The sequence below is a fragment of the Ictalurus punctatus genome, chromosome 16, assembly GCF_001660625.3.
Source record: "Ictalurus punctatus breed USDA103 chromosome 16, Coco_2.0, whole genome shotgun sequence".
Lineage (NCBI taxonomy): Eukaryota > Metazoa > Chordata > Actinopteri > Siluriformes > Ictaluridae > Ictalurus > Ictalurus punctatus.
In genome coordinates, this window is record NC_030431.2 from 23243174 (window position 1) to 23269171 (window position 25998).

Here is a 25998-nt window from a genome sequence, read left to right on the forward strand (position 1 = left end):
TTCCCGCCTCCGCTCTGTGTTCGCGGAGTTTGCATGTTCTCCCCGCGCTTCGGGGGTTTCCTCCATGCACTCCGGTTTCCTCCTCCATGCAACGCAAAAACATACATCGTAGGCTGAATGGCGTCTCCAAATTGTCCGTAGTGTGTGAATGTGTGTGTGATTGTGTCTTGTGATGGGTTGGCACCCCTGTCCAGGGTGTCTACCGGCCCGTGCCCTGAGTCCCCTGGGATAGGCTCCAGGCTTGCCGCAACCCTGTGTACGATAAGCGGTACAGAAAATGGATGGATGGATGGATCTCCGTCACTGAGGTATTAGCATGCCTCTATTAGCATGAATTTGTGACAAAACGGTTTAAAACCAGGGAGCCAAAATGGAAAATGAACCTCATGAAGAATTGAGTGGTGTATAAACACTGATGGATGTGATGTTGCACAGCATATATTGCACAAACAACTACACATATCTGCTCCATACTGTCGTACTGTTTCTGTACCCTTTATATCATATTTTTAAAAATATTTTCAGCCTGTATAGACGTCAATTCTAGTTTATTTAAATTCTATTTTTATGCCACGGACAGAAAAAAAGCATAGCGGTTCTGGGTCTCATTCACCCACACACACTCACCCACCAATGGTAGCAGAGCTGCCATGCAAGGCGCTAACTTGCCATCGGGAGCAACTTGGGGTTCAGTGTCTTACCCAAGGACACGTGGAGTCACGTGGGCTGGGAATCGAACCGCCAACCCTATGATTAGTGGACAACCCGCTCTACCACCTGATCCACAGCCGCCCCTGAATTAGCAGAAAACAGGGAGCAGGTGAGTTTAAATAAAAAATCTTAACTATACTGTATAAAGAAATAAGAAATAATAATACTGTGTTTTAATGCAAAACACAGTACTGTTTCTCACTCACTCACACTCACTCACTTCCAGTGACCACTTATCCTTGTGGTTATGGTAGATCCGGATCCAGGAACACTGGGTGTGAGGCTGGAATAATACACCTATCTATCACAGGGCAATATGCACACACATTCACACACACATTCACAAAGACGGGCAATTTGTCTCAGCTAATCCACCTACTGGCATGTTTTTGGGAGGTTGGAGGAAACCGGAGAACCCAGAGGAGAACATGCACAGAAACTCCGCAGACAGTGGTGTAACCCAAGATCAAGGATAAATCAAAAACTGTCCAAAAGAAATAACGCAATTTTCCTGTTGGACACAATGTATAAATTTTTTTTTTTTTAAATTAATAAATAAATAAATACTGGAAATATTGGAAGCTGGAAATTATGAACATGATCAGTGATTGAACATTCTTAAGACTGGAGCTTGTACTGTAAAATAAAGTTATAAAGAAAGGTGAAGGAGTAGTGCAAGGGTTCAAAACAAGCTTGCCAAACAGGATTGCTAGAAAAACCATCTTCGGTCCATTGAGCAACGTCTTTAAAAGTGAACCGTTCAACCTAATACTCGCGTTCGATTCTGCTTTAATTGCGCTGTGTTCGGATGAAATCAGGCCTCGCCGGAATACGTTCATTTTCTAAACGACGAACTTTAAAAACAAAATCTCGTAATGCTATAAAATGTACAGTATAATGTTTAATCCTGACTGTAACTGAGTGTTGGCTAACTCAAACCGTTCTGCTTTTGGCTCATTGTTGAAACACACCATTGTGACAGCTGAATAACATTTCCCAAGCAAAAATAAAGGAACTTTCTCCCCCGTCGTTTTCAACTGTATACATGAAGCAACGGTGTGTCCGTCTGTAACTTATAAAATGGTCCAAATACAAGGCGGTCAGCGAAAAGTCTCCGCTCCGCTTGTAAATCATGCACAACGGATTGCATGCCCTCACAGTGAAATCTGTTAGTAATCCCAGAGTGTGAGTTTATATACATTAATGGGGGGACCCTGATTAAGGTGCACACTACTTTTGGCAGTTTAAGCAACACAAACAGCTTCTGCTTTAACCCAAACTTCCTCCTATGTTGTGACATTCACAGAAAAGTGTTTCAGTACATACATGTGTACGTTCTACTTTAATAGGAACACTTGTACACCTGTACACTCATACAGTTATTTAATCAGCCAATCATGTGGCAGCAGAACAATGCATTAAATGATGCAGATGCAGGTCAAGAGCTTCGGTTAATGTTCACGTCGAGCATCAGAATGTGGGGGAAAAGTGTGATCTCGGTGACTTCAACCGTGGCACGGTTGTTGGTGCAGTTTTGAGAGTGGTGAAAGAACGACTGTTTAAAGCTGCAATAATATAGTTATAACAGGAACGATCTTGTTTCGTCGACATTCAACGGACTTAACTATAAACGGTTAAAACTATGGTAAATGGTCTGCATTTACCATTTAAATAGAGCACGTTTTTAACCTTAGCAGCTCTACAAAGCACTTTACTGGGTCTCATTCACCCATTCACACAGCAATAGTAGCAGAGCTGCCATGCAAGGCGCTAACTTGCCATCGTGAGCAACTTGGGGTTCAGTGTCTTACCCAAGGACACTTCGGCATGTGGAGGTATGCGGGCCAGGGACCGAACCGCCACCCCTACGATTAGTGGACGACCCGCTCTACCACCTGAGCCACAGCCGCCCCATATGATGTCATTCTTCAGTAGGTTAATAATTAACTTTGGGATAGAGCAGCTTTGTGTTGGTAGTGTTACATCACACCACCATTGATCTGTCTGGATTGATGGTTATTTCTAAGTGCTATTTCTTTACAGTCAAAGCCAGTATTATTGTCTGAACTGATCAAAGAAGGAAGCAAGGACAGGAGGAAATACTTCTCCATGGCCAAAGCCAATGTTATCTACAATGTAGTTCTCTGGAAGACTTTAAAAAGTATTTGTACTCGCCGGTACAATTGACATACATCCAGAGTAATATAAATTGGGGGATCTCCATTTTTACGCAGCCGGAAACCAAAAACAAAAAACACTAACACACAGATCACAGTAAAGATTTATTTTATGAATAAAAACCAACTGATTCAAACATTAAGAGGATTTGTTATTGATAAACATGTAACATCACATTTATATATTTTTCTTCCGGAATTTTGAACCAAACAAGTTACACTGTTTTACCAGTTCTACTGATTTAAAAATGCAGATTCAAAAGTTTCAAAAATCTACAAAGGTTTGAAAAAAATGACCAATTTTTATTAAAATTGTAGTGAGATTTGACTAGACGTTATTTTGTACCTGATTTCACGTTATCGAGTTTTAGTTTGAAATGAATTAGAAGCGAGTGATTTTGATTAACCCCAAATAAAGATACGCGTTTTTTTTCCGACAGGATTTTCTGGACATCTTCTTGGTTTGATCCAACAAACAATGTGACAACAAGCTCTTATATTCTTCACATGTCTGGGTTATGGGGTAGGGTGGCAAGACATTAGATCCTTTCTCATGGAAAAAAGCTTCCAAGCCCACTTAAATCACCCCAAACCATTTAGCAAAATGTATTATGATCTGATGAGACCGAGGCAGAACGTTTTGGGCTTAATTCTAAAAGATAAGTTTGGCACAAAAACAAGACGAGACAACAGTCGTATCACCTAAAGAACACCAAACCCACGTTGAAGCATGGTGGTGGCAGCATCGTGTTATGAGGCTGCTTCTCTTCAGCTGGGACTGGGGCTCTAGTCTAGATAGAGAGTATCATGGATAGCAAAGTATTAGTTATAATAGTTATAAAAGGTGTGCAGGCTTGTGCTTTTTTCTTTTTAATTTTCCCCCTAAAATATTTCTATTTGTTTGAAACAAACACAAAATATTTCTGTTATATTTTGTTTGAATTTTTTTTTTTTTTTTGGGGGGGGGGGGGGGGTGGTGGTGGTGGTGGTGGGGTGGTTGCTTTATCACATTAAAAGTGGAAAAAGATCTGACATGGTCCTTTTATTTTTGTGTTATTTTTTTAACATTACCAAAAGCTGCACTTTTAACAAGGGTGTATAGACCCTCTATAGTCACTGTCCGGTTAATCCGTCGCTATTCGACGTTCTTTCATTTGGCAGAGGCTTTTCTCCACGCAGGCAGAGCAGAGCAGTTGAGCTTTAAAAATATTGCTTTAAAAATACATGCAATGCTTTGCTCATTCAGTCAGGCGTGTGGATTCTTGGAAAATACAGTAAATGCAATCAGGCAAAATACACTGAATTTCCTGCTACAAGTTAATCAGTCACATTGCTCCCATTCATCAACTCCGCTGCTATAAAATGCTTCTAAACTCTTTTACTGCTCCTTTTATAATGACTAGAAATCTAATAAGTATTACGTAATATTTCAAATAAAAACTGTGTACACTGCTCATGACCTTTCGGGAAAATCTGCTGGGTTTGATAAACAATAATTCAGTCAGTGAAAAGGTGTTTGCAGATAAGAGGAAGGAGGAGACACCCCAGGAAGAAATGTTAAGCAATGCCACAGCCCACCACTGTGATGGAGATGTGTCGCTGTGTGTATAAAGGCCCTGCGCGCTTCCAGAATCCAACTCATCTCAGGAGCAAAGAAGCAAAACACACAGGTGAGCTGTTACTTGTGCATGTCAACTCTGGTTTTAATTAATTAAACAAAATGTAAAAAAAAAAATTAAACTTAATCGTACCCAATTACTCACATTGTTTTAGCAAATGGACATTTTTGTCTATGGTCACATATTATTATTATTGTTATGATGGTGATTATTATTATTATTATTATTATTATTATTATTATTTTATTTTTTAAGCATAAATACAACAACAATAATAATAATAAAAATAAGAATATGAATATTAAAACAACTGGATTTATTGAACAGCTAAAAATGGACAAAGATTTGTTCTGGAATAATAATTATAATTTCATATGATTGCTTTTAATGATGAAAAGAAATGTGATAGAAATGTAAACATAAATATAAACATATTTACATTGCATTTATACAACAGCTTTTTTTTTCCACTTTGAATCTAAAGCAAACTGAACAGCATATTGATATGCTCTCTCTATATATTTAATTATTTCAATGATTTAAATTGAAATATTTAATAATTTTAGGCATAACAGTGAGCGAATCTACTATTATGAATAAAATCATTGCAGATATATCGCTATTACTGCAAATCGTGAAAAAAACAAAAAGACATGACACATTTCCATTTGTTGTTGAGTTGTGTGGACACAAAAATCCAGGTTTTTTTCAAATCAGATAATCTCTCATGAGAAATTCGGACGAATTCGAATCGTCGGGGACGACATATATTTGATCGTTTGTTTGATTTCATATGAATAAAGTCATAAGACAAGGTAGGAACTCGAATTCCACCTTTAATCCTAACCTTCATATCTGTTCATACGACTTTAATTGCGATATTTTTTCATGTGCGTGTGTGTGCGCAAATTGTAACATTGTCACATTGCGCCCGTATGTGTTCACATTACACCCCTTATTTATTACTTGCTCAGATTGAATATTTCTGTGACCCGTATCTGGCCCGTATTAGTGTAAACAGAGCTCTGTACTGAAACGCCTCGATGTGTATACACGTTTACAGTCAATAATATCACAAATCATGGCTGCCGTGCGTGTTATACACAACATAAACAACCACCAGGCATCACTTTTACTCTGACTACAAATACAAACACACTTCTAATCCTAGTCCACTACCGAGAACTGCGCTCATTCCATCACTGTGCGCTTTGCCTCGCCCGAACGAGACAACGAACCTTCAGATCAGTGAAAATGCACATTATCGCATTAATCATCATTATCAGGTGATCATAATTACGAACTGAAGAGTGCCAACAACTCTGTGTGTTATGTGTTACTATTTGGATGATGATTTGTCGCATCACACCACAGCAGTTTGAAGATGTTCAGGAGGGTTTTAAATTCAGAGGAGCTCTCGAACAGATAAAAAACTTGACACTTGGGCACACTTGGGTGGCGGTTAAGGCTCTGGGTTACTGATCAGAAGGGCCAGGGTTCAAGCCCCAGCACTGCCAAGCTGCCACTGTTGGGCCCTTGAGCAAGGCCCTTAACCCAGGGCCAGGCTGACCCCAACTTCCTGGCATATTGTATGCGAATATTGTATTGGTCACATATAATCCATATGTATATTATATAATAATTGTCATTTTTGTATTATTATTATTATTTTTCAAAGTGACGAAATATGGGTGGTTCTTACTAGAGGATTCAAATTTCAGAACAAATTTAGAAAATTATAAGCACATGTAATGCATAACGACAAACACTGACAAGCTGCAGGAACACACACGGTTTAGGGTCATCATGTCGTCACACCTCCAATGAATTAGGCGACAAATATAAACACAAATATAGACTTTTTTGACTCTCTTTTAAAGTAAAATGAAATCATTATGGAACGGTATTTACTGTATGTAAAAAACGCTTTTTCCTTGGTGCAGATCAGGAGAAGACAGGATTGCTCTGAACTGTGGCGTGTGCATCTCTGCTTCAGATATGAATCTCTTAACGTCTGTCGTGCTGGGACTGTGCTGCACGGTCAGTGCTCAGACTGTATCAGGTGAGTTCAAACAGGAACGCTAAACATTGAGAAGGTCATTATAGATACTAAGGTACCGATGATGCTGAGCTCCCAAGGTTAAAGATTCAGTGGGTAGGTTTTTTCCCCTGAACTGAAAATATTGTAATTATATTTCAGCCAAAAAAATGTGGAAATGTTTGAGTTACATGCCCATGTTGTGTAAGGAGACGGTTGAACAGATGCTGTGGTAAAAAAAAACCAACGAAAAAAAAACCAGTCTGCGCAAAAATGTCAAAATCCTTGTTAAGTAACCGTAACCATCTCAACCGTAAACATCTCAACATCTGCATGTTCCTGCGCAACAGATGGAACAAGTTTTTTGGGGGGAACTAGACTTCAAAACTTTACATACAAAATGCAGAACTTTCCTTCTGGTTGAGATGCTTGCGGGTAGATGCAAAAGAGAAACAGTTCATGAAACTCGAGGGTTTTTATACAACGTCAAAAAGGGTTTTCCCTCAAACACACACACACACACACACACACACACACACACACACACACACACACACACACACACACCAGTGACTTCCTCCTGTCTCAGTGAAGATTTCCATATATGGGCCAAACTCAGCCACATACCCATTTATGGTCGTAAAGACACGCCCATATGTAGACCACTAGTGAGAATGCTATTATTTTGCATTCATTTTAATTCAATAATAAAATTTTCATTACAAATTCTATTATTGAAAAAAAAAAACTTGAGAGAATCCTTTTTTTTATTGTTATTTTAATATAGACACGAGTTTCAGAACTCTTAGTATTTGTATGCTAACGCTTCGGTTTTCCAAAAAGTTCCTGTCATAATGCTTACTTCTTTGGTTAGCATTTACGCCCTTTTCGAATACACTGACCCTGTTTCGTGATTTAAAATTTTTTTGACTCAGCGGTCAGTTCCCGATGACTAAACTAACTAGTTTTCGTCAACTAGCCCAAATCTGCAGCAAAACTAACGATAACCAAGCGGCTAAAAACATCGTAACTGTTATTTATTTTCATCAAAAGACTAAAGGCTTAAACTAAATTCAAATTAGCTGTTAAGATTGGTTCTACTTTTACACAAATAATCAGTATATTAATACTTACCAGATGTTTTCATTATGATGAATGAATACATGCTCTGATTCTTAGTGCATCAGGAAATAATGAAGCATCACAGTCATATATGAAGAGACATTCATGAGGATCATTATTAAGCATTAATATCTCGTATCTTACAGTATTAATAAATTCTGTAAACTAATCATGCACATTAAGAAGAGTCTGTTCGGAAACAATGCGAAGGGGGTTAAGAGGGTTAGATCTGTACCACAGAATCTGTCACTATCTTCAAAAAACAGCTAAAGACCCATCTCTTCCGTGAACACCTAACTAACCCCTAAAACCCGACATTATTTATAATCTGAGTCCGGTTCCTCTCAAGGTTTCTTCCTCATATCATCTTAGGACAGGGGTTCCCAAACTTTTCCACGGCAAGGCCCCCCAAATGGCATTAACATTTGACCGAGGCCCCCCTTTTGCAAGATGTCTTTAAAACACATTAAAAATACAGACTTCTGAATATATCCCCCTTTTTTATTCTTACATCTTTACATTACATTAGGAATTGATTGTGTGTGTGTGTGTGTGTGTGTGTGTGTGTGTGTGTGTGTGTGTGAGAGAGAGAGAGAGAGAGAGAGAGAGAGAGAGAAAGAGAGAGAGAGAGAGAGAGAGAGAGAGAGAGATTGTCTGAGATTGAGAAAAAGAAAACATACATTTATTTATTTTTCACACCAAATTGTTGAGGCCCCACCAGGGGGCGGCCCCCACTTTGAAAACCACTGTCTTAGGGAGTTTGAGACAACGTACTTTGAGACAACGTACATTGTTAAACGCGCTATACGAATAAAATTTTATTGAATTGAATTATTTTTAAAAAATAATAAAGTTTTTAATTCTCTGGCTCTTACTGCGCTACTCTGCACACTTTGCACCTCTAGAACTCAATTATAAATCTTGCACGGCAGCATTACTTGTATTGTTCTCCGCTTGATATGTATCGCTTTGCTTGTATTTAATCATTTGGATAAAAGCATCTGCTAAACGAATAAATTTAAATGTAAGTTATGATATTACGGAATCGAATGAGTTAATGATATGTTAATGCCCAATAATTATCGCCATTTATATGTAAGTCAGTCAATTGATAATGTATAAACTTCATTATTTCCCAATGTGCCTGATGTGCATTTGTACAGGATCTGAAGAGAAAGGTTTGATCAGGCCTTTCATTCTGGATGCCATCCAGGAAGCCAAACGACTCGTCGATGACTCTTATTTGTACTCTCGTCGAACGTGAGTCAACACTTCTTCAACAAATTGTATCAGAGCGTACTTAGACCTGAGGATGTTTGTTTGTCCCTGAATCTACTATAGTCAAGATGAAAATGTGAACTGTGTCAAAACTGAAACTCTAAGAACAAGATAATTAACAGAAAATGAGTAGCAGAGGAAGTCAGAACTGCTGCGGGAATACAAGACTACAGAGATACTGGCAACAAAAAAAGAAATATAATCTAATATAAATGCACAGATGATAGAGACACAATATAGACAATAACAAGGGGAAACAATGATGCATAGAGTACAATGATCAGGGGGTGTGGTCAAGCCAAAGCTAATGTAAACATAAACAGGAAGTGTTCGTGACACGTTTTTTTTTTTAAACAATTATTTGTACGGTCATTTTAAATTGTAACATTAAAGTGGAATGCAAAAGTTTGCACACCCTCATTCAAATTCATGACAACCAGACAAAGTTTATCACAAATCAAGTCATTTTTTCTCCTCTAGTCGAACAGAATTAAAAACAGCATAGTTGGAGGAAAACTGTCTAATCTTACAATACAAGAGCCTACAGTAGTGTTTGTGTGTGTGTGTGTAACATTAATGAGTGGCTCTGGGAAATATGGCTTGTGTGTTGTTGTTAGAGGTCTCCTAAAAAAACGGTTGCTCACATTTACATGAAATAAAGAAAAAAAAACAGCAAGAAGGTTGAGTAACATGTTGAAGGAGACTTTATTTGTCATGTATACATTACAGCACAGTGAAATTGTTTTCTTCGCATAGCCCAGCTTAAGGGCCTTGCTCAAGGGCCCAACAGTTTCAGCTTGGCAGTGCTGGGGCTTGAATCCCTGACCTTCTGATCAATAACCCATAGCCATGAAATACATTCAAATACCTGAACTAGACTAGAGCATGTTAGCGAACTTTATAATTCACATAACTGCTTAGAAATTAGACTTCGATATTTGGGTTTATGTTGTAGCTTTTTCCAAAAAGTAAACACAATTTAATAAACATGAAATTCTGTTTTGTATAAAAACTGTGTAATAAAGGTACAGTTTTCATTTTGTGACTAATAATACAAGGGGGTGCAAACTATTGCACTCAACTATATACCGAGTGAGCACTGCTTTATCATACTGAATTATATTTGTTTTATCTCTGTGTGTGTGTGTGTGTGTGTGTGTTTGTACAGGAGCCTTGAGAGGGTGCGCAAGAACGATTACATCAAGCCGTCTGATGTACTGCGTCTGATGAAGCAGCCGAAACGGAAGGCGCGCGAAGCTGTGAGAGCTGCAGATTACCTGGAGCAGACGCTGAGGATCATCTCAGAGAAAACACACCACGCCCACAAGAGATCTATTAATGCCACAGGTCTGACACTCACAGTCATAAGGTTTTAAAATCACCGCCCGACGCTGTTGTCCATATCATACGACAGCTACCAACTAGGGAGACTTAGGTCTAACACACACCTCCACCGAGACACATGAAGACGGCCAAGCATACTGTATCTTTTTGAACTGCTGCTCATGATGAGTCACACGGCAGCATAACACCCTCAGAGGAACGCACTAGCCCTCCTCCGCATACATGAGCTCACAGATGCACACGATCGACCATTTGACTCAGTTGACTCCCAGTCATGAATGGCTGTAGCATCATCACAATTCAAACTCTTTTCCAGACTTATCTAATACCCTGTATTTTACACAAATAGGATACAAACACTGGAAATAAAGCACTACAGTGGGCTGTAAAATAATGATTATAGTCTGTCTTGTGGCTTGTGGCTCCAAGTGAGATTATATGTTGTCACAGATGGGGAGGGAGGACGGGGACTAGTGTAGCTCTGAGGGTTTGTAATACTTCAACTGTCTTTTGTTCAACACTAATATACAGTTTATGTTATGTGTGTGTTCACGTTCACCTTGTTTATCTGTTCTCTCCCTCAGCGCTGCTGTCTCATGAAGAACTCAGGACCATCGAGGATGTGACTGGCTGTGCCGGGCAAACCCTACCGCCTCCGTGCAGAACGTTGCCAGATCTGAACAGATATCGCACGGCCAACAGCGTCTGCAACAACCAGTGAGAGACGCACATCAAAACAGGAACGCACACATAAAGGCGATAGGTTCAGTCTTAAATAACGACATTCTGCCACCGTCACTGCCACTATGATAGACAGGGTTCTGCGGACGGTCAGTGTAATAAATAAACAAATGTATATTTTATTGCTCTGAGGCTTAAAGAGATTATTTTGCTCAAAAAAAATCTATCATGGGTCTACTTCTAGATCATATTTCCACTCACAATTGAATTGAATTGAATGGATACGAGTTGAAGACATTCCTCAGCTGATACTCAACGTACTTAATGCTGTGATATTAGAATATCTGATTTTTTGCTTTTAAATCTGGCAGTATAAATCCACTTCAAGGTGCTTCAAACACAGCGTTCACCCGCTGGCTGCCTCCTGTTTATGAAGATAACGTCTCAGAACCTCGAGGATGGAACCCAGAAAGGCTCTACAATGGTGCTGCGCTACCTCTGGTATGGCCGAATGCTATGGCGTTTTACAATTCTGTTTGGATTTACTGTAATTAAAAAGAATTAATTATGTGGCACGATTTGTGTCCTTGTATTTTCAGGGGTGTGTCCAGATTTTAGACATGGGGGTGTAGGCAGGGTAAGAGCCAGTAAGTACATAGGTACATGGCCCAAAGCCCAACGTATTTACAGTAGCATGCATAAGTATGGAGTCCACTTGTGTGGAAATCTGTCAATCAAGAGCATGATTATGTTCAGTGCTTACAGGAGGCCCTTCAGCAAAAGTCAGTGATTAGGGAACGAAGGCATTAGTCAGAGAAGCAACTAAGAGGCCAAGGGTAACTCTCAACATAATGCTACCACCACCATGCTTCACTATAGGGATGTTGGTCTCAGACTGATGAGCAGTGTTGGGGTTACACCAAACGTACCTTTTGTGGAGTGTCTGGTCTATGGTTGTCCAGCTACCCTTGGTTACTTCTCTGGTTAATGCCTTCCTTTACCTGGTTGTGGATTTTAATTGATGGCCTCATCTAGGCATTCCACAATTCTGCCATATTCTTTGCTTTTTTAAGTTTTGGGTCTGGTTTTAGATTTTACTTTTGCAATTTTACTTTCCCTAAAGCCGAATATCAATTCTTGTCCTCTCCCTGTGTTCGTGTGTGCTCGTCCAGGTGAGGCTGGTGTCAAACCGCATTTTCAGCACCCAGGACCAAAATGTTCAAGGAGACACCGAGTACACACTCTTAATCACCTTCTTCGGCCAATGGAATGACCACGACCTGTCCTTCACCCCCTTTTCTCCCAGTATCCGGTCCTTTAGCAACGGCATTAACTGTGATGATAGCTGCGAACGATCCGAGCCATGCTTCCCCATCCAGGTCCATAAACACACACACACACAAATACACACACATAAACACAAATATGCGCACACACACCAAGTTCTAAGACCTCAAGGGTAGGCACAAGAAAATATACATGTTTTAACGTATATTTAAAAATAGCTCAATTTGAGACACATAAAAGATATTAAGAGCTTACAACTCAGTGTGTTTGAGGCTGGATTAAAGTGTTTGTTCTTTGTGTTGTTAATGTTTAGAGGTTAGAGTTATAGGAGGAGTTGAATTGGTTCTGAGGGAGCATCCCTAATGTAGCTTGCGATAAATAAATCAACAAAAATGACATTAGTCATCCTTGAGTAACTTTTTTTCTTTTTCAACATTTTACTCAGATTCCTAGAGGTGACCCGCGCCTGCCCTCCGGTCCCAACAGCTGCCTCCCTGTTTTTCGCTCTGCGCCCGCCTGTGGCTCTGGAAACAGCGCGTACATGTTTGGAGGTGTTCCGCGGTTACGGGAGCAGTTGAACACTCTAACGTCGTACCTGGATGCAGGCCAGTTGTATGGCTCTGAAGAGGGGCTCGCTCATGAACTTCGAGACCTCACGACCGATGGGGGCCTCATGCGAATCAATGACAGATTTCGGGACAATGGCCGCGAGCTGCTGCCCTTCACCAAGGTGCCCAGCAAGATGTGCGCCACACGCAATCGCATTCTGAACACCACGGGACTGGAGGAAGTGCCGTGTTTTATCGCAGGTGGGGTTTGTGATGAAAAAACATTTACATTTATGAGGAACAGAAAACCAAATAGACAAACATTGCTACCTTTTAGTTCCTGGTTCGATCCTGAGTTCTGTATGTTCCTCCCACTATCCCTAAACATGAAGGTAGGCTAGGTAGGATTGGCTATACGAAATTGCCCCTAGGTGGGAATGAATGTGTGAACGTGTGTGTGCACGGTGCCCTGTGATTATCATCCCATCCAGAATGGACATACAGTACATTTATGGCATTTGGCAGACCCCCTTACATATATCTCATTTATACAACTGAGCAATTGATGGTTAAGGTGCCTTGCTCAAGAGTGCCCAACAGTGGCAGCTTGGTGGTACTTCAATTTGAACTCATGACCTTCTGGTCAGAAATCCAATGTCTGTACCACTGAGTTACCTGCCGCTGCCACAGTACCCAAGTCTTGCGACAGACATGGACATTACTGACTCCTCTTTATTTAAAACAGAGATTGCGCAATCACTTCAGGCAAGTATTTGATGATTTGGGCAACTATTTACAGAAAACATTTTGGATAAGATGGTCTTCCACTACTTGTTAGCTACAATTAAAAAAAAAAAAGATCACTGTCAGATAAGTGAAAGTACAACCAGTTAAGAGCAGTTAATGTCTGCAGGTGATGAACGTGTGGATGAGAACATCGCTCTCACTTCAATGCACACACTCTTCCTGCGAGAACACAACCGGCTCGCGCGTGCTCTGCGCCGCCTCAACCCAAATTGGACCAGTGAACAGCTTTATCAGGAAGCTCGCAAAATCGTGGGAGCCTACCTTCAGGTAATACACACACACACACACACACACACACACACACACACACACACACACACACACACAAGCACTTCAGATCAATTGTTCTTAGTAAATGTTATAAAGTGGATTATTTTGGATTTTGGCTGGGACTGATTTCTTTCTGGCCCAGATTATAGATTCAGCCTATTAGTGACAATCCTGTCAGTTGATTACACAGAGTGGCACGCCCTTTAGATTTGATCTCCATTGGGCTTTTACACTAAAGGACTGACGAGAGAACTATAAGTTTAATGTTTTTTGGTTTGAACGAAACGGCCCTACATCGTGCCTTCGATGAGATCTCGTAATACAGTATAAAGCATTGCTCAACCATAATACATTCACTGTCAAGCTATTGATAGATTTTAGCCTTACATTTTATAACACCAATGGCTTTGAACTTATACATATTTGACCCTCTGTTAAAGACACCCACTACATTTACATTTGGGCATTTAGCAGACACCCTTATACAGAACGACTTACATTTATCTCATTTATACAACTGAGTAATTGAGGGTTAAGGGCCTTACTCAAGGGCCCAATGGTGGTAGCTTGGCAGTATTGGGGCTTGAACTCCTGACCTTCTGATGAGTAACCCAGAGCCTTTAACCCCTGCCCCACCACTGCGCTCATCCAATTGTTTGAGTGGTTTGTTTTTTACTATTATGACAGACCACAGTAAATAATGCCTAAATCCATGTCATTCCAAACATAATTGTAATAATTCTGCACATTTACCATCTACAAATCAATTCTAGTCACTTAACCAAGACCTGTTTAGTGTCTGGTGCTTTCTTTTTAAGATTTGTACCAGTTCTTAAGCTAAGAAACTTAAAGAACTAACATGTAATGTAAGTCACAGAGACATCCTGATGTGGTTTAGGACGTAGTGGGACTTCTAAACATGCTATAATAATATTAAGGCAGCCATCTTGGACCACTAGGTTGTTGTTGTTGTTGTTGTTGTTGTTGTTGTTGTTGTTGTTGTTATACCAAGGATTGAAGGTGGAATTACTGTAATATAGAAAGCTAGAAGTTAAGTAGACAATAATATATTGATAATATATGGTAAATACACCAGTTTGTGGACATCATGCTTTTTAAACATCCCCTTCTTTTGCTGTTATTATAACCTTCAGTCTTCTGGGAAGGCTTTCTACTAGATTTTGGAGCATGACTGTGTGGATATAATGACACTGTATACAATTGTGTGCTTCTATACTTTGTGGCAACATTTTGGGGAAGACCCACATATGGGTTTGATGGTCAGGTGTTCATATACTTGGCCATATAGTGTATCTTCTATCCCTACCATTTTATAACGTTATTATATTCTATACTGGCATTATGTAGCTTAATTCTGATTTGGGAAAAACAACTTTTTTTTTGGCTGATTGAATATATTTAGGATCCTTATAGTCAACAGTAAATTTTCATGCCGTTTTGCAGAACATAGTGTTTAAGGATTATCTGCCACACATCGTGGGAACAGACGCCATGAACAAGCAGCTCGGCAAATATCCCGGCTACAACCCCAACATTGACCCGACCATCTCCAACGTTTTCGCCACCGCCGCTTACCGTTTCGCTCACGCCACCATCCAGCCCGTCATCTTCCGTCTGGATGAAAACTTCCAGGAAAATCGACAGTTCCCCACCGTTCCTCTGTACGAGGCCTTCTTTACACCATGGAGAATTATATTTGAAGGTGAGTTAATACAATTCAGCTTTCGCAAAACGTTTTGGCATCATGTGTTTTGCATCACGTTGTGATTTTTGTCAGTAGCATCGAGCTTCAGCACAACATCACTTAATGAGATATTATTCCATAAACACACCCATTCAGCATAATAGGAGATCACATGGGTCGTTCAGGATGGAATTTGTGAGAAGGCGAGTGCACAGTATGTTGTTAAAGAGGTTGTTTAAAGTTATGAGAACACTGTTGCTAGGCAAATTGGATATATATATATATATATATATATATATATATATATATATATATATATATATATATATATATATATATATTGCAGGGCGTTAGCTCGGGGAGAGGGCGGAGCACAGATCCACAAGAGACAGATTTCAGTGATCAGAGGGGTTTTATTTCTAGTTTAGTGCGCTTGCCATGGTCCGAGTCCCGGGTTGCGTACGCCGACACTACTGGGGCCAGTTCTATCCACTTCTTCAGGAGGTTCACGTGGTAGAGCTTCTCCTCCGCACGCTTACTGGGCTGTTGCAGGCGGTAGTTGACCGGGCCCCGGCGCTCAAGGACTGTATAGGGGCCTTGCCACCGGGCCAGGAACTTACAGGCGCTGCTGGGCACTAACAGGAGGACCCGGTCCCCCGGCTGGAATTCTCAGGGCTGTGCTGGGCGGTTGTACACTTTTCTTTGCTCCTCCTGCGCAGCGTGCATTTGCTCCCGGACTATGGGAGCTACCCAGTCAATCCTCGCTTGCATCTCCTGTACGTATTCGACGACCGAGCGGAAGGGGGACGGTTGCTCCTCCCAAGCTTCGCGTGCCATGTCCAACAGTCCCCGTGGGCACCGGCCGAACAGGAGCTCAAAGGGGGTGAAGCCCGTGGACGCCTGGGGGCACTCTTGGACGGCGAAAAGCACATAGGGGAGGAGGAGGTCCCAGTTCCTCCCCTCTTCGTCCACCACCCGGCGCAGCCTCCGTTTGAGAGTCTGGTTAAACCTCTCAACTAGCCCGTCGGTTTGGGGGTGGTAGACCGACGTCTTGAGGTGCTTCACCTGCAACAATCGACACAAGTCGGCCATTAATTTAGATACAAAAGGCGTACCTTGGTCGGTCAACACGTCCTTTGGAATCCCCACCCGACTGAACAGGAGTACCAGCTCCCTGGCGATGTTCTGGGAGGTGGCCTTGCGCAATGGCACCGCCTCGGGGTACCGAGTGGCGTAGTCCACAATGACCAGGATGTACTCGTGGCCCTGGGCAGACTTGGGTAGTGGGCCCACGAGGTCCATGCCCACATGCTCGAAGGGGACGCTGATGATGGGTAGAGGGATCCTTCGTCCTCCTTCTGCTCCCGTCCGAACTTCCCCTCCCGGTTCACCTGGGAAAAGACAGAGCACAGAGGGTTAGTGGGTTGGGGGGGTCATACCTTCCGTGGAGGTCTCTCTGCTGTCCTGGGCCAGGTAGGCCTGCAAGGCCCGGCTCCTCTTCGTGCGTCACCGCGGTCTCGACGGCTCGGCTGTCGGTCCCATCGGGAATCCGGGCCAGTCCCTCCCAAGGATAAGGGGCACTGGGAGCTCAGGGATCAGGCCCACCTGGAGGGGCCAGACCCCGGTTTCGCCCCGGATCTGGACCTCAGCTGCGGGAACTTCCCGGGTGTCCCCATGGACGCAGGTTACGGTGAGGACTCCCCCCGGGCGACGTCCCTTGGGTAGGATGGAGGGCCGGGCGAGGGTCACCGTGCTCCCGGTGTCCAACAGGGCGGTTACCGGGTTCACCTCGACCCACACCGTCAGGGACAGGGCCTGCGGCGGCTGTTGTAGGTGGAGGGCGCAGCCCACCAGCCATGGCTTCGAAAGCGGCCGGGCGGGTTCCCTCTCCGGCTCCGTAGGCATGGGCTTGTCCGGGGGGGTTCCAGGAACAGGTGACCTCTGCTGAGCCCTCCAGGCGTGGGGACGGGGCTGCCGACTACGCCGCCATGAAGGAGGGGGTCCTGGCATGGTGTGGGCGAACCCCCTACCAGGCGGTGACAGACTTCCATCGCTGGACTTACCAACCGGGGGCCCGACCACGTATCGGGGTTCCCGAGGAGAGGGCGTGGGTCTCCTGTGCCGTCATCCACCGGAGCGTGCATTTTCACCGCCCAGTGATCACGTCCGCGCTCGCACCTTCGGGGAGAAGAGGAGAGAGAGAGAGAGAGAGAGAGAGGTTAGTGGTCGGCGTGAGTCAAGGTTACCGTTGTACTACTTGTGGGCGCGTCTGTAGGCCGCCGAAGAGCGCGCACGGATTCCGTTTCTTCACCGTCAGTCTTGATCCTCCTGTATGGCCGGAAGCGCGCCCTTTTATCCTCCTCCTCTGTCGCCTGATTGGTGGACTTTTCCCGCCTGACTCCCGAATCGCCGGCCGGCGTAGCGTCAGCGGTCCCGCCCCGCCGTGACGGTTCTTCCGGCTGCTGGTGTGTTTGGCACGAGGCTGTCCGCTTCATGCCGGTGCGGCAGTTGGGGAAGGAGCGCCTTTCTTCTCTTGCGCGCCGGCTGTCGGTCCGTCGCGACAATATATATATATATATATATATATATATATATAAATATATATATGGACATGAGGCTAATGGTTAAGTTAGCTTTCATTTTTGCAGATAATATGAATGCCCAGTGGTAGTAGAAATAAAACAAAATGCTTGGAACTATCAATATTTCATCCAGATATTCAACCAACTCTATAGTGAAACATGAAAATTATGTCAACTGTCGTCCATTTATTTGTGACCATTTTTGAATACACCATTAATCTGTGAACCGAAATGGACAAAAACAGAACTAAAACGTTTGCCAATAAAAAGACAGTGTAGAAAAACTTAGCTACATCCAATACACAGCATAAGCAAGGAACAATGCAGCAGCAAAAACGACCAACTTTTCTACCGAATCTAATGACACTAGCGTAGCGCTACCGTTGATGTATGTTGATGTATTGATGTATGTTTTGTAGAATCGTTCACTCTAGCCACTCTTTTTCATCACATACCAGCCTATGTACACTTTCCCAGACTTCTTGTGGTTTGTCACATGTTAGAAATTGTAGAACTCCTGTATCAAGTAGTATTTTGTGACAACCAGATTCTCACCTGAAACCCCGCCCCCAGGTGGGATTGATCCTCAGATTCGGGGACTGATTAGTCGGCCGGCTAAGCTGAACAGGCAGGATGGTATAATGGTGGATGCGATAAGAGAAAGACTGTTCGCCTTCAACAGCAAAATCTCCCAGGACCTGGGTTCCCTCAACCTGCAGAGAGGCCGAGACCACGCCCTGCCAGGTACACACACGCATATGCTCATATACTCACACACACACTATGGATAGACAGGTAGACACAGAGAAAATCAGACAGAGAGGCTTAAAAGACAGGCAGATAAACAGATTGACAGATAGATTAGACAGACAAACAAACTGGATAAACAGACAGTCGTAGAGAACACAGACGTACAGTACATGGCCTAGACCCATAAATGATTGATAAATAAATAAATAAATTTATCAGACGGACCATCACAACTTTGGGAAATTGAAGATAATTTGCCAAGGGGAATGAGCCTTGTACAACTTGTACAAAACTGCTGAAAAAAAAAGAGAATCACTTCACTTCAATCACTTCAAACATATCTTTTTAATATTTATGAATACTTATAATTAGAGCACGTGGAAATTTGAAGTGGATATATAAGATAAGATCAGATAAAACGTTATTGATCACACACCGGGGGAAGTTCCCTCGTTACAGCAGCTCAATTACACAAAAAACAGATAGGAACGGAAACAAATTCATATTGCAGACTATTGTGAACGCGTTGGCTGATGATGCATTAAAGAGTCTGACTGCTGTAGGGACGAAGGACGCTGGAAGTATATTAAATAACAAACACAAAAGTGTCCAAATACTTATTTCCCCTCACTGTGGATTGACAGGTCTGCGCTCACAGAACAGCGCATCGTTGAACGTATTTTCTTCTGTCCGTTAGGCTATAACGAATGGCGGAGGTTTTGCGGCCTGTCTGCACCTAGGAATGTCGCTGAACTGGGGCGTGTGCTGAATAACGCAACTCTGGCGCAAAGAATCCTCCAACTCTATGGCAGAACCGATAACATCGACCTCTGGGTGGGCGGCATTGCCGAACCGTTTGTCCCCGGAGGCCGGGTCGGACCTTTGTTCTCCTGTATCATTGCCACTCAGTTCCAGAGGATCCGCCAAGGAGACAGGTAACGTGTTTAAATATACATCAGCATAATGATATTACACTAGAAGTGAATAACTGAAGAGGTGAAATATCCAGTTTAACACTGTGAGTATCCCAAATGTAAATGACTAGTCTGGGACGATGGATGTGTCATGAACTGAGGATCAGACGACTTGGACTTGTTGTTTTTTGTTGTTGTTTTCTTTTCTTTTTTTTTTAGAAAAATCTTAGATAAACAATTAATTTGGGTTTCTTTCATTTTGGCACCCAGGCTCTGGTGGGAGAACATGGGTGTTTTCACCGCAGCACAGAAAGCCTCACTGTCTAGAGTGTCTCTAGCTAGCATCATCTGTGACAACACGGGCATCGGCAGAGTTCCTAGGAACCCTTTCCTCTTTAGTCGCAACCAAGCAGACTTCGTCAACTGCGGAAGCATCCAGGGGCTTGACCTCAATGCTTGGAGGGAAACAGGTAAGTGAGATCTATAGCAAATATTCTTTATTCTTTTTAATTGTCGCCGCAATTTCTTTCTTTTTTTTTTTTTTAGCTAAACCAATAGAATATACAGTAGGCCTATATCACTGGTAGTTAAATCTCACATTTTGGCCACGACACAATTCCAAACTGTAAGGGTTGTATCTAAATGTTTTCTGGCTCTAGGAACTTTCCGATTTTCGGACATTTAATCCGTCTGGTTTTCGGGGTGATCTGAGAACATTGGAACGTAATGTTTGCGAACATTCCTCCAGTTTCTGAGGCAACGATCGTTATCGTTTCCTCAACGCTCGTTTTTTGTCTAACTTTGAATGCTGTGTAAGCGATGTTGTATTAAGATCGCAAAGCGTGTTTTTATAATGACAGACGTTCTTAGAACACTGACGGCATCTGTAAAGCTAAACGCTATGGTGCGTGGACAGCGTGTGATTGTAGTTTCTTCATTTGCTTGCGTGAAGCATGCTCTGCATCAAATCTTAAGAGATTGTTGTCTCTTAAGGATTATACAAGTGCAAGAATGTAATTAATGTGTTTTTTTTTAAACCCTCTTTCAAATGCTCTAAATCCTACAGGACGTACTGCTAAGCCAGGTAAAATATACAATCCCTTAAGAACACCATTTTTGTTGTGTAGCTGGTCACAAGCTTCAAAAAATTTTGGATCATCTCTGTGTATACACACTTCTTTTAACAGTTGAACGGCATTGCAGGAATGCTTTTTGGAACATTACAGAACAACTTTCTTTGAAACTGTTCATCGGTTTAAACTAGCATTTAGCTTTCCATCTATTTTCGCAACTTTTCGCAAAAGGATTGTTAGACATTTTTTGAACCAGTGATCTCTATGAGATCGTAATTTAATTAGTATTAATAATAGTATAAATAGTTGCACTCAGACTTAGCACAGCGCTTACTTAAGCTAGCTTACTTAGGAGCTAGTCAGGAGCTAGCAAGCAAGATGTTAGACCAGGGTATAAGACGCACACTGTCCAAAATCGGTCTACTTAGTGAGAAATGTATTCACTATATACATGTATATGTAGTCATTATACAGAAGTACAATGTTGAAATGTAGTAATAACACTTGATGAGAATCTTTTGCTTGTACAATCACCACTGCCTTTAGAAATAATGCTAGCTCCTGCTAGTCTGGCTAGATTTTTGCTGTTATGTTCACACCAAGATAATGATAATGGTAATTTAAAGTACCTGAACTAATGGAGCTGCACTCCTACCGTAAAAATAAATAAATAAAAATAAAAATAAACACTATTAAATATTATAATTAGGCTAATGCAGATTTAATTCATTTCCTAATGCAGATTATATACAGTACTGTAATGTGTAAGCCACAGCACGTGCTACTGACAAAAAGCATCTTAGTCTGGAGGGTAAATATAGTTAGAATGGAAATTTATTATCGTAGTGATTTGTTATTGTCTCAGAGCAGCTGGAGAGACATCCAGACAAGCAGATAGTGGGAACAGAAATTCTTTAAAGTGGAAGAAACAAAGAAAAACCTTTGGAAAAACCAAGACAAGGGGAAACCCGTCATAACTGGAAATCATGAGCTACATCATCAAATTCAAGGAAGCTGAGATCGGAAATATTGTTCATATGCAATACACATTGATAGTTCGCTATGTGGATACGGATATCACTCAAATAAGTTTATTGTAGGTAAAAGAGATGTGTCAGAGACAGGAGTTAATGAGTCATGATTGCAGGGCAGCGCCATTTTGATGAGCTCCATCCGATAATAAGCATAGACAGAATGTAGTGGCAGTTTCCAGCCTCGATTGCCTTTATTACCTTTTTTTTTTTTTTAATTATTATTCTTAGCTTATTAATGGGTTAAAAAAAAATACTGTGCATTTAAAATACTGTGTGTCGTTCTGTGTGGTCTCGGTTGTGTTGGCTTACCTTTGGTGTTTGACCTTCTAGATGACAGCTCCAGTGAAACGGCATCTGATGAAAACGAGGTCAGTTAAGTGTTTCTTACCGACTCTTACACTCTGAATCTATTGAGAATCTATTGACTGTCTAGTGGTAGTGGAGGATCAGGGGTTAAAGGCTCTGGGTTACTGATCAGAAGGTCAGGAGTTCAAGCCCCAGCACTGCCAAGCTACCACTTTTGGGCCCTTGGGCAAGGCCCTTAACCCTCAATTACTCAGTTGTATAAATGAGATAAATGTAAGTCGCTCTGGATAAAATGTCGTAAATGTAAATGTAGTAAGTCAAGGCAACTAGACTTGTGCCATAATCATGAAGATGCTTATGAAAATGCATATTTACCCAGAACTACGGTGGGTTTCGAAAGTATTCAGACCTCTTCAGATTTTGCACATTTTATCGTGTTATAGATTTCATTTAAACTGGATTAGAGTGACTTTTTTTTTTTTTTGCCATGAATCTACACACGATACCCCATAAAGACAATGTGAACACAAGTTTTAGAAATGTATTAAAAACCAATAACTGAAAAGCATTCTGACTCTTTATTGCAGGGGTTCCCAAACTTTTCCAGGGCAAGGCCCCCCAAATGGCATTAACATTTGACCGAGGACCCCCCTTTTGCAAGATGTCTTTAAAACGCATTAAAAATACAGACATCTGAATATATCCCCCTTTTTTTTATTAATAATTACATATTACATCTTTACATTACATTACATTAGGAATTGATTGTGTGTGTGTGTGTGTGTGGGGGGGGGGGGTTGTCTGAGAGTGAGAAAGAGAAAACATACTAGTGAGAGGGATGGGCTTGGTGGCTCCGACCAAATTGTTGAGGCCCCCGGGCGCCCCCTGGTGGCCGGCACTTTGAAAACCACTGCTTTATTCAACAATTTCTCGAAGCACCTTTAGCAGCAATCACAGCTTTGAGTCTTCTTGGATAACTCTCAATAAGTATTGCACACCTGGATTGGGGCAGGTGCTCCCATTCTTCCGTGCAGATCCGTGCCTTTGCTCAGTCTCACCACGGTGTAATCCAAGTAGTCTACAGAGCTAACTCTGTGTATATTGACGTCAGAAACGTCCATTTTATTGATTTTAAATTCAATCCATAACACAATAATGTGCAAAAACTGAAGGGGTGTGAATTCTTTCCCAAGCCCACTGCATAGTCTTAACGTCTATAAACCGATATTCAAATATTTGACATGCACATGAAATTGCCAACATCTGCTGATGAAAATGCCTACTTTTCCAGAATTATAGTGAGTGCCCATCTCTGTAAACAAGTGGGGTGGACAAATTTCTAAATACATGCGTTCATCGGAATTGTATGGGAATTGTAAGGAAATTTGAATTATTGTCATTGACTGCATCTGTAAAGCTAAACGCTATGGTGTGTGGACCCCGATAATAATCTCTTGTGGCTATATTGATCCAATCGTAATCTCTGTTTCCAAAAGAACTCTTTCTCTGAACCTGTTCCTTGAATAAACACTGACAAGGAAAATTTTGGGCCTGTCTGGACTCAAAAAACCTTACATTAGTCTTCATAGGACAGTGTAGAATTGTTCATTTGTGTATAATTCTTCATTTGCTTGGGAGGAGAATTCTCTGTATCAAACTGATCAGCTTTAATTGTTATACAAGTGCAAAAATTTAATTAATCTGTTTTTTTTATTATTATTATTTTTTTTTTTTTACCCCTTTCAGATTCCAAAAGAGAAGGAATCCAATGACCTCCAGGACCTAATGGACCTGCTGGATAAACAGGTAAAACATACAATCCTTTAAGCGCACCATTTCTGATGGTTGCAATTTGATCGCCGTGTACACACTCTTCTGTACACCGCGTCGTGACGGGAATGTTGTAGTCATTGGACTGAAAGAAGATCACGGGAACCTTAACTGTTCTAGACAGTTAGGAATGAGTAAAAGTGGTTTATCTGTTTGCAGCATCACTCAAGCAGCTTCTTTCTATGAAAGAGAACTTTTTCTTATTGGAATATCACCAACGGTTAACAGCCTAAGACAGTATCAATGACTTGTCATGTCCTAACGTGGATATGGCTCAAACAAGGACAGACGTCTTTAAGCTTACAGTTCTTCTCATTCTGATTTTCCCATCTTCCCCTTTCTTCCGATTTTTCTTACACTCTCAGGTCGGCCAGAAATGAGAGGCCCGAGCAGTCCATGTTGAACCCCCTTCCCACCTGGACCCCCTAGTCCCCCTGGAACCCCTGGTCCTTGCGGCATCCTGGCTCCTGGACAGCTTGATATTTCACCAAAGCGCTAGCACAATGATATACCACTCCTGAAGATGGAGGCCCACATTAAACGCTCAAGTTCTGTTACGTAGCAATCTTCCGGGCACTTTCAGGTTGCAACTGTACAATTTTAAACTCCTCAAGCATAGCTTCGTATCAATTATTATGAGTTACAATAGTGACGGAAAATGATCAGATACATCCAGGGTTGATCCACATACACTTGTGTACACTCAAGGACTGCTTTTCATACACCGTTCACGAATACATCCCCCTTCCTTACTATCCTCCTCAGTGCACTGGTTTCTACTTATGTTACAAATGAAAGGCTAAATTTGTATTTTGCTACTGTGAAGAAAAATGTTTAAAGCTTCATTCTAAAGATAATGGCTTTTAATCGTTCTGTTGAGAAGACCTTTTAATACAATGGTTTGTAGAGAAGAAGAAAAAAATCTGATTTACCCCCATAGGTAGTCAATCAGTCTGTCGCTGGTTGCATTATTAACTATGAAGCTAACAAGTAATGAACGTCTATCTCTATAAACCCAGTTTCTTTTTCCAGCAGTACATGCATTAACGACTCTGTAAAACATCACAGTTTAGTTCGAGAGGAGAAATGATACCAAATTCAATTTGGGGAAAAAAAAAGTGATTCTAGTTGTCCAAGACGGCTGCCGTAAATAAGTATACGTGAAGTAGTAATGTTTTGTTTATGTTTGTAGATGACACACTGTGACAGACTGTAAGTCAGATCTTCAAGTCTGATATTTAGGGCGAGACGGACTTGCGATAATCATTAGCTACATCGTCTTAGTGGCATCAGTGGAAAATGCAAACGAATCAGACACCAAAAAGTCTCGGCAGAACGACTACATTTGCAATAAGATGAACCACTGTGCATATTTAAAACCATTCAAAACACTTTTTACATACATTGCATATTTTTCATTACATATATGCACATTCTGCTTGCCTTCTTTTTTCTCCTGCGACTGATATACGTTGTGTTGCGTTAACGTATTATTTTGCTTTATAAACCAGTTAACCAAATAAAATGATGCACCTCATCTGTACAACTTCTGTCTTCTTTCACGATTTTTCTCTAATGTAATATTTCAAATAAAACTACACGTCTGGCATACTTCATACACATTGTATTTCCAACACATGTCATGTTAGTGCTCTAGTATTCAGCGATAATTCAGCTATAAAATAAGAAAACAAAATAATGAGAACACAAGAATAATAATTGACCTTTCTGAGATAACATGAGAAAGCGTATAATGCATATAAACTGGAGAAAGCTTTTTTATTTAAATGAAGCTACCGTTCAGAAATAGTAGTATTATTACACACCGTATGTGTATGGTTATGAGTGTTAAAGTTCCTATTATCCAGCATTTGGTAAATCCAGTCAGTCCTTATATTATGGGCTTTAATATGGTGTGATTC

At 41.4% G+C, this 25998-nt stretch overlaps 1 protein-coding gene across 2 annotated transcripts; it reads left to right on the plus strand.

Annotated features, from left to right (window-relative positions):
• Positions 1–4419: 4419 nt before the first annotated feature.
• On the plus strand, positions 4420–25613 carry mpx (myeloid-specific peroxidase). 2 transcript variants are annotated; one of them, XM_017488233.3, is made up of 17 exons: positions 4420–4558; positions 6451–6569; positions 8831–8927; positions 10114–10292; positions 10874–11006; positions 11342–11471; positions 12143–12349; positions 12703–13066; positions 13719–13879; positions 15347–15605; positions 18743–18913; positions 19617–19854; positions 20104–20303; positions 20900–20917; positions 22271–22308; positions 23993–24052; positions 24442–25613. In XM_017488233.3, exons 2-17 carry the CDS (start codon positions 6506–6508, stop codon positions 24454–24456), a joined length of 2334 nt encoding a protein of 777 aa, XP_017343722.1. In that variant the 5' UTR covers positions 4420–4558; positions 6451–6505; the 3' UTR covers positions 24457–25613.
• Positions 25614–25998: the final 385 nt, after the last annotated feature.

What these genes read in the sequence shown, in the direction of transcription:
- mpx (XM_017488233.3), top strand. Translation starts at nt 6,506, where the DNA reads ATGAATCTCTTAACGTCTGTCGTGCTGGGACTGTGCTGCACGGTCAGT. An exon ending in TATTTGTACTCTCGTCGAAC is followed by an intron (nt 8,928 to 10,113) that starts GTGAGTCAACAC and finishes GTGTTTGTACAG; the next exon opens with GAGCCTTGAGAGGGTGCGCA. An exon ending in AACAGCGTCTGCAACAACCA is followed by an intron (nt 11,007 to 11,341) that starts GTGAGAGACGCA and finishes TAAATCTGGCAG; the next exon opens with TATAAATCCACTTCAAGGTG.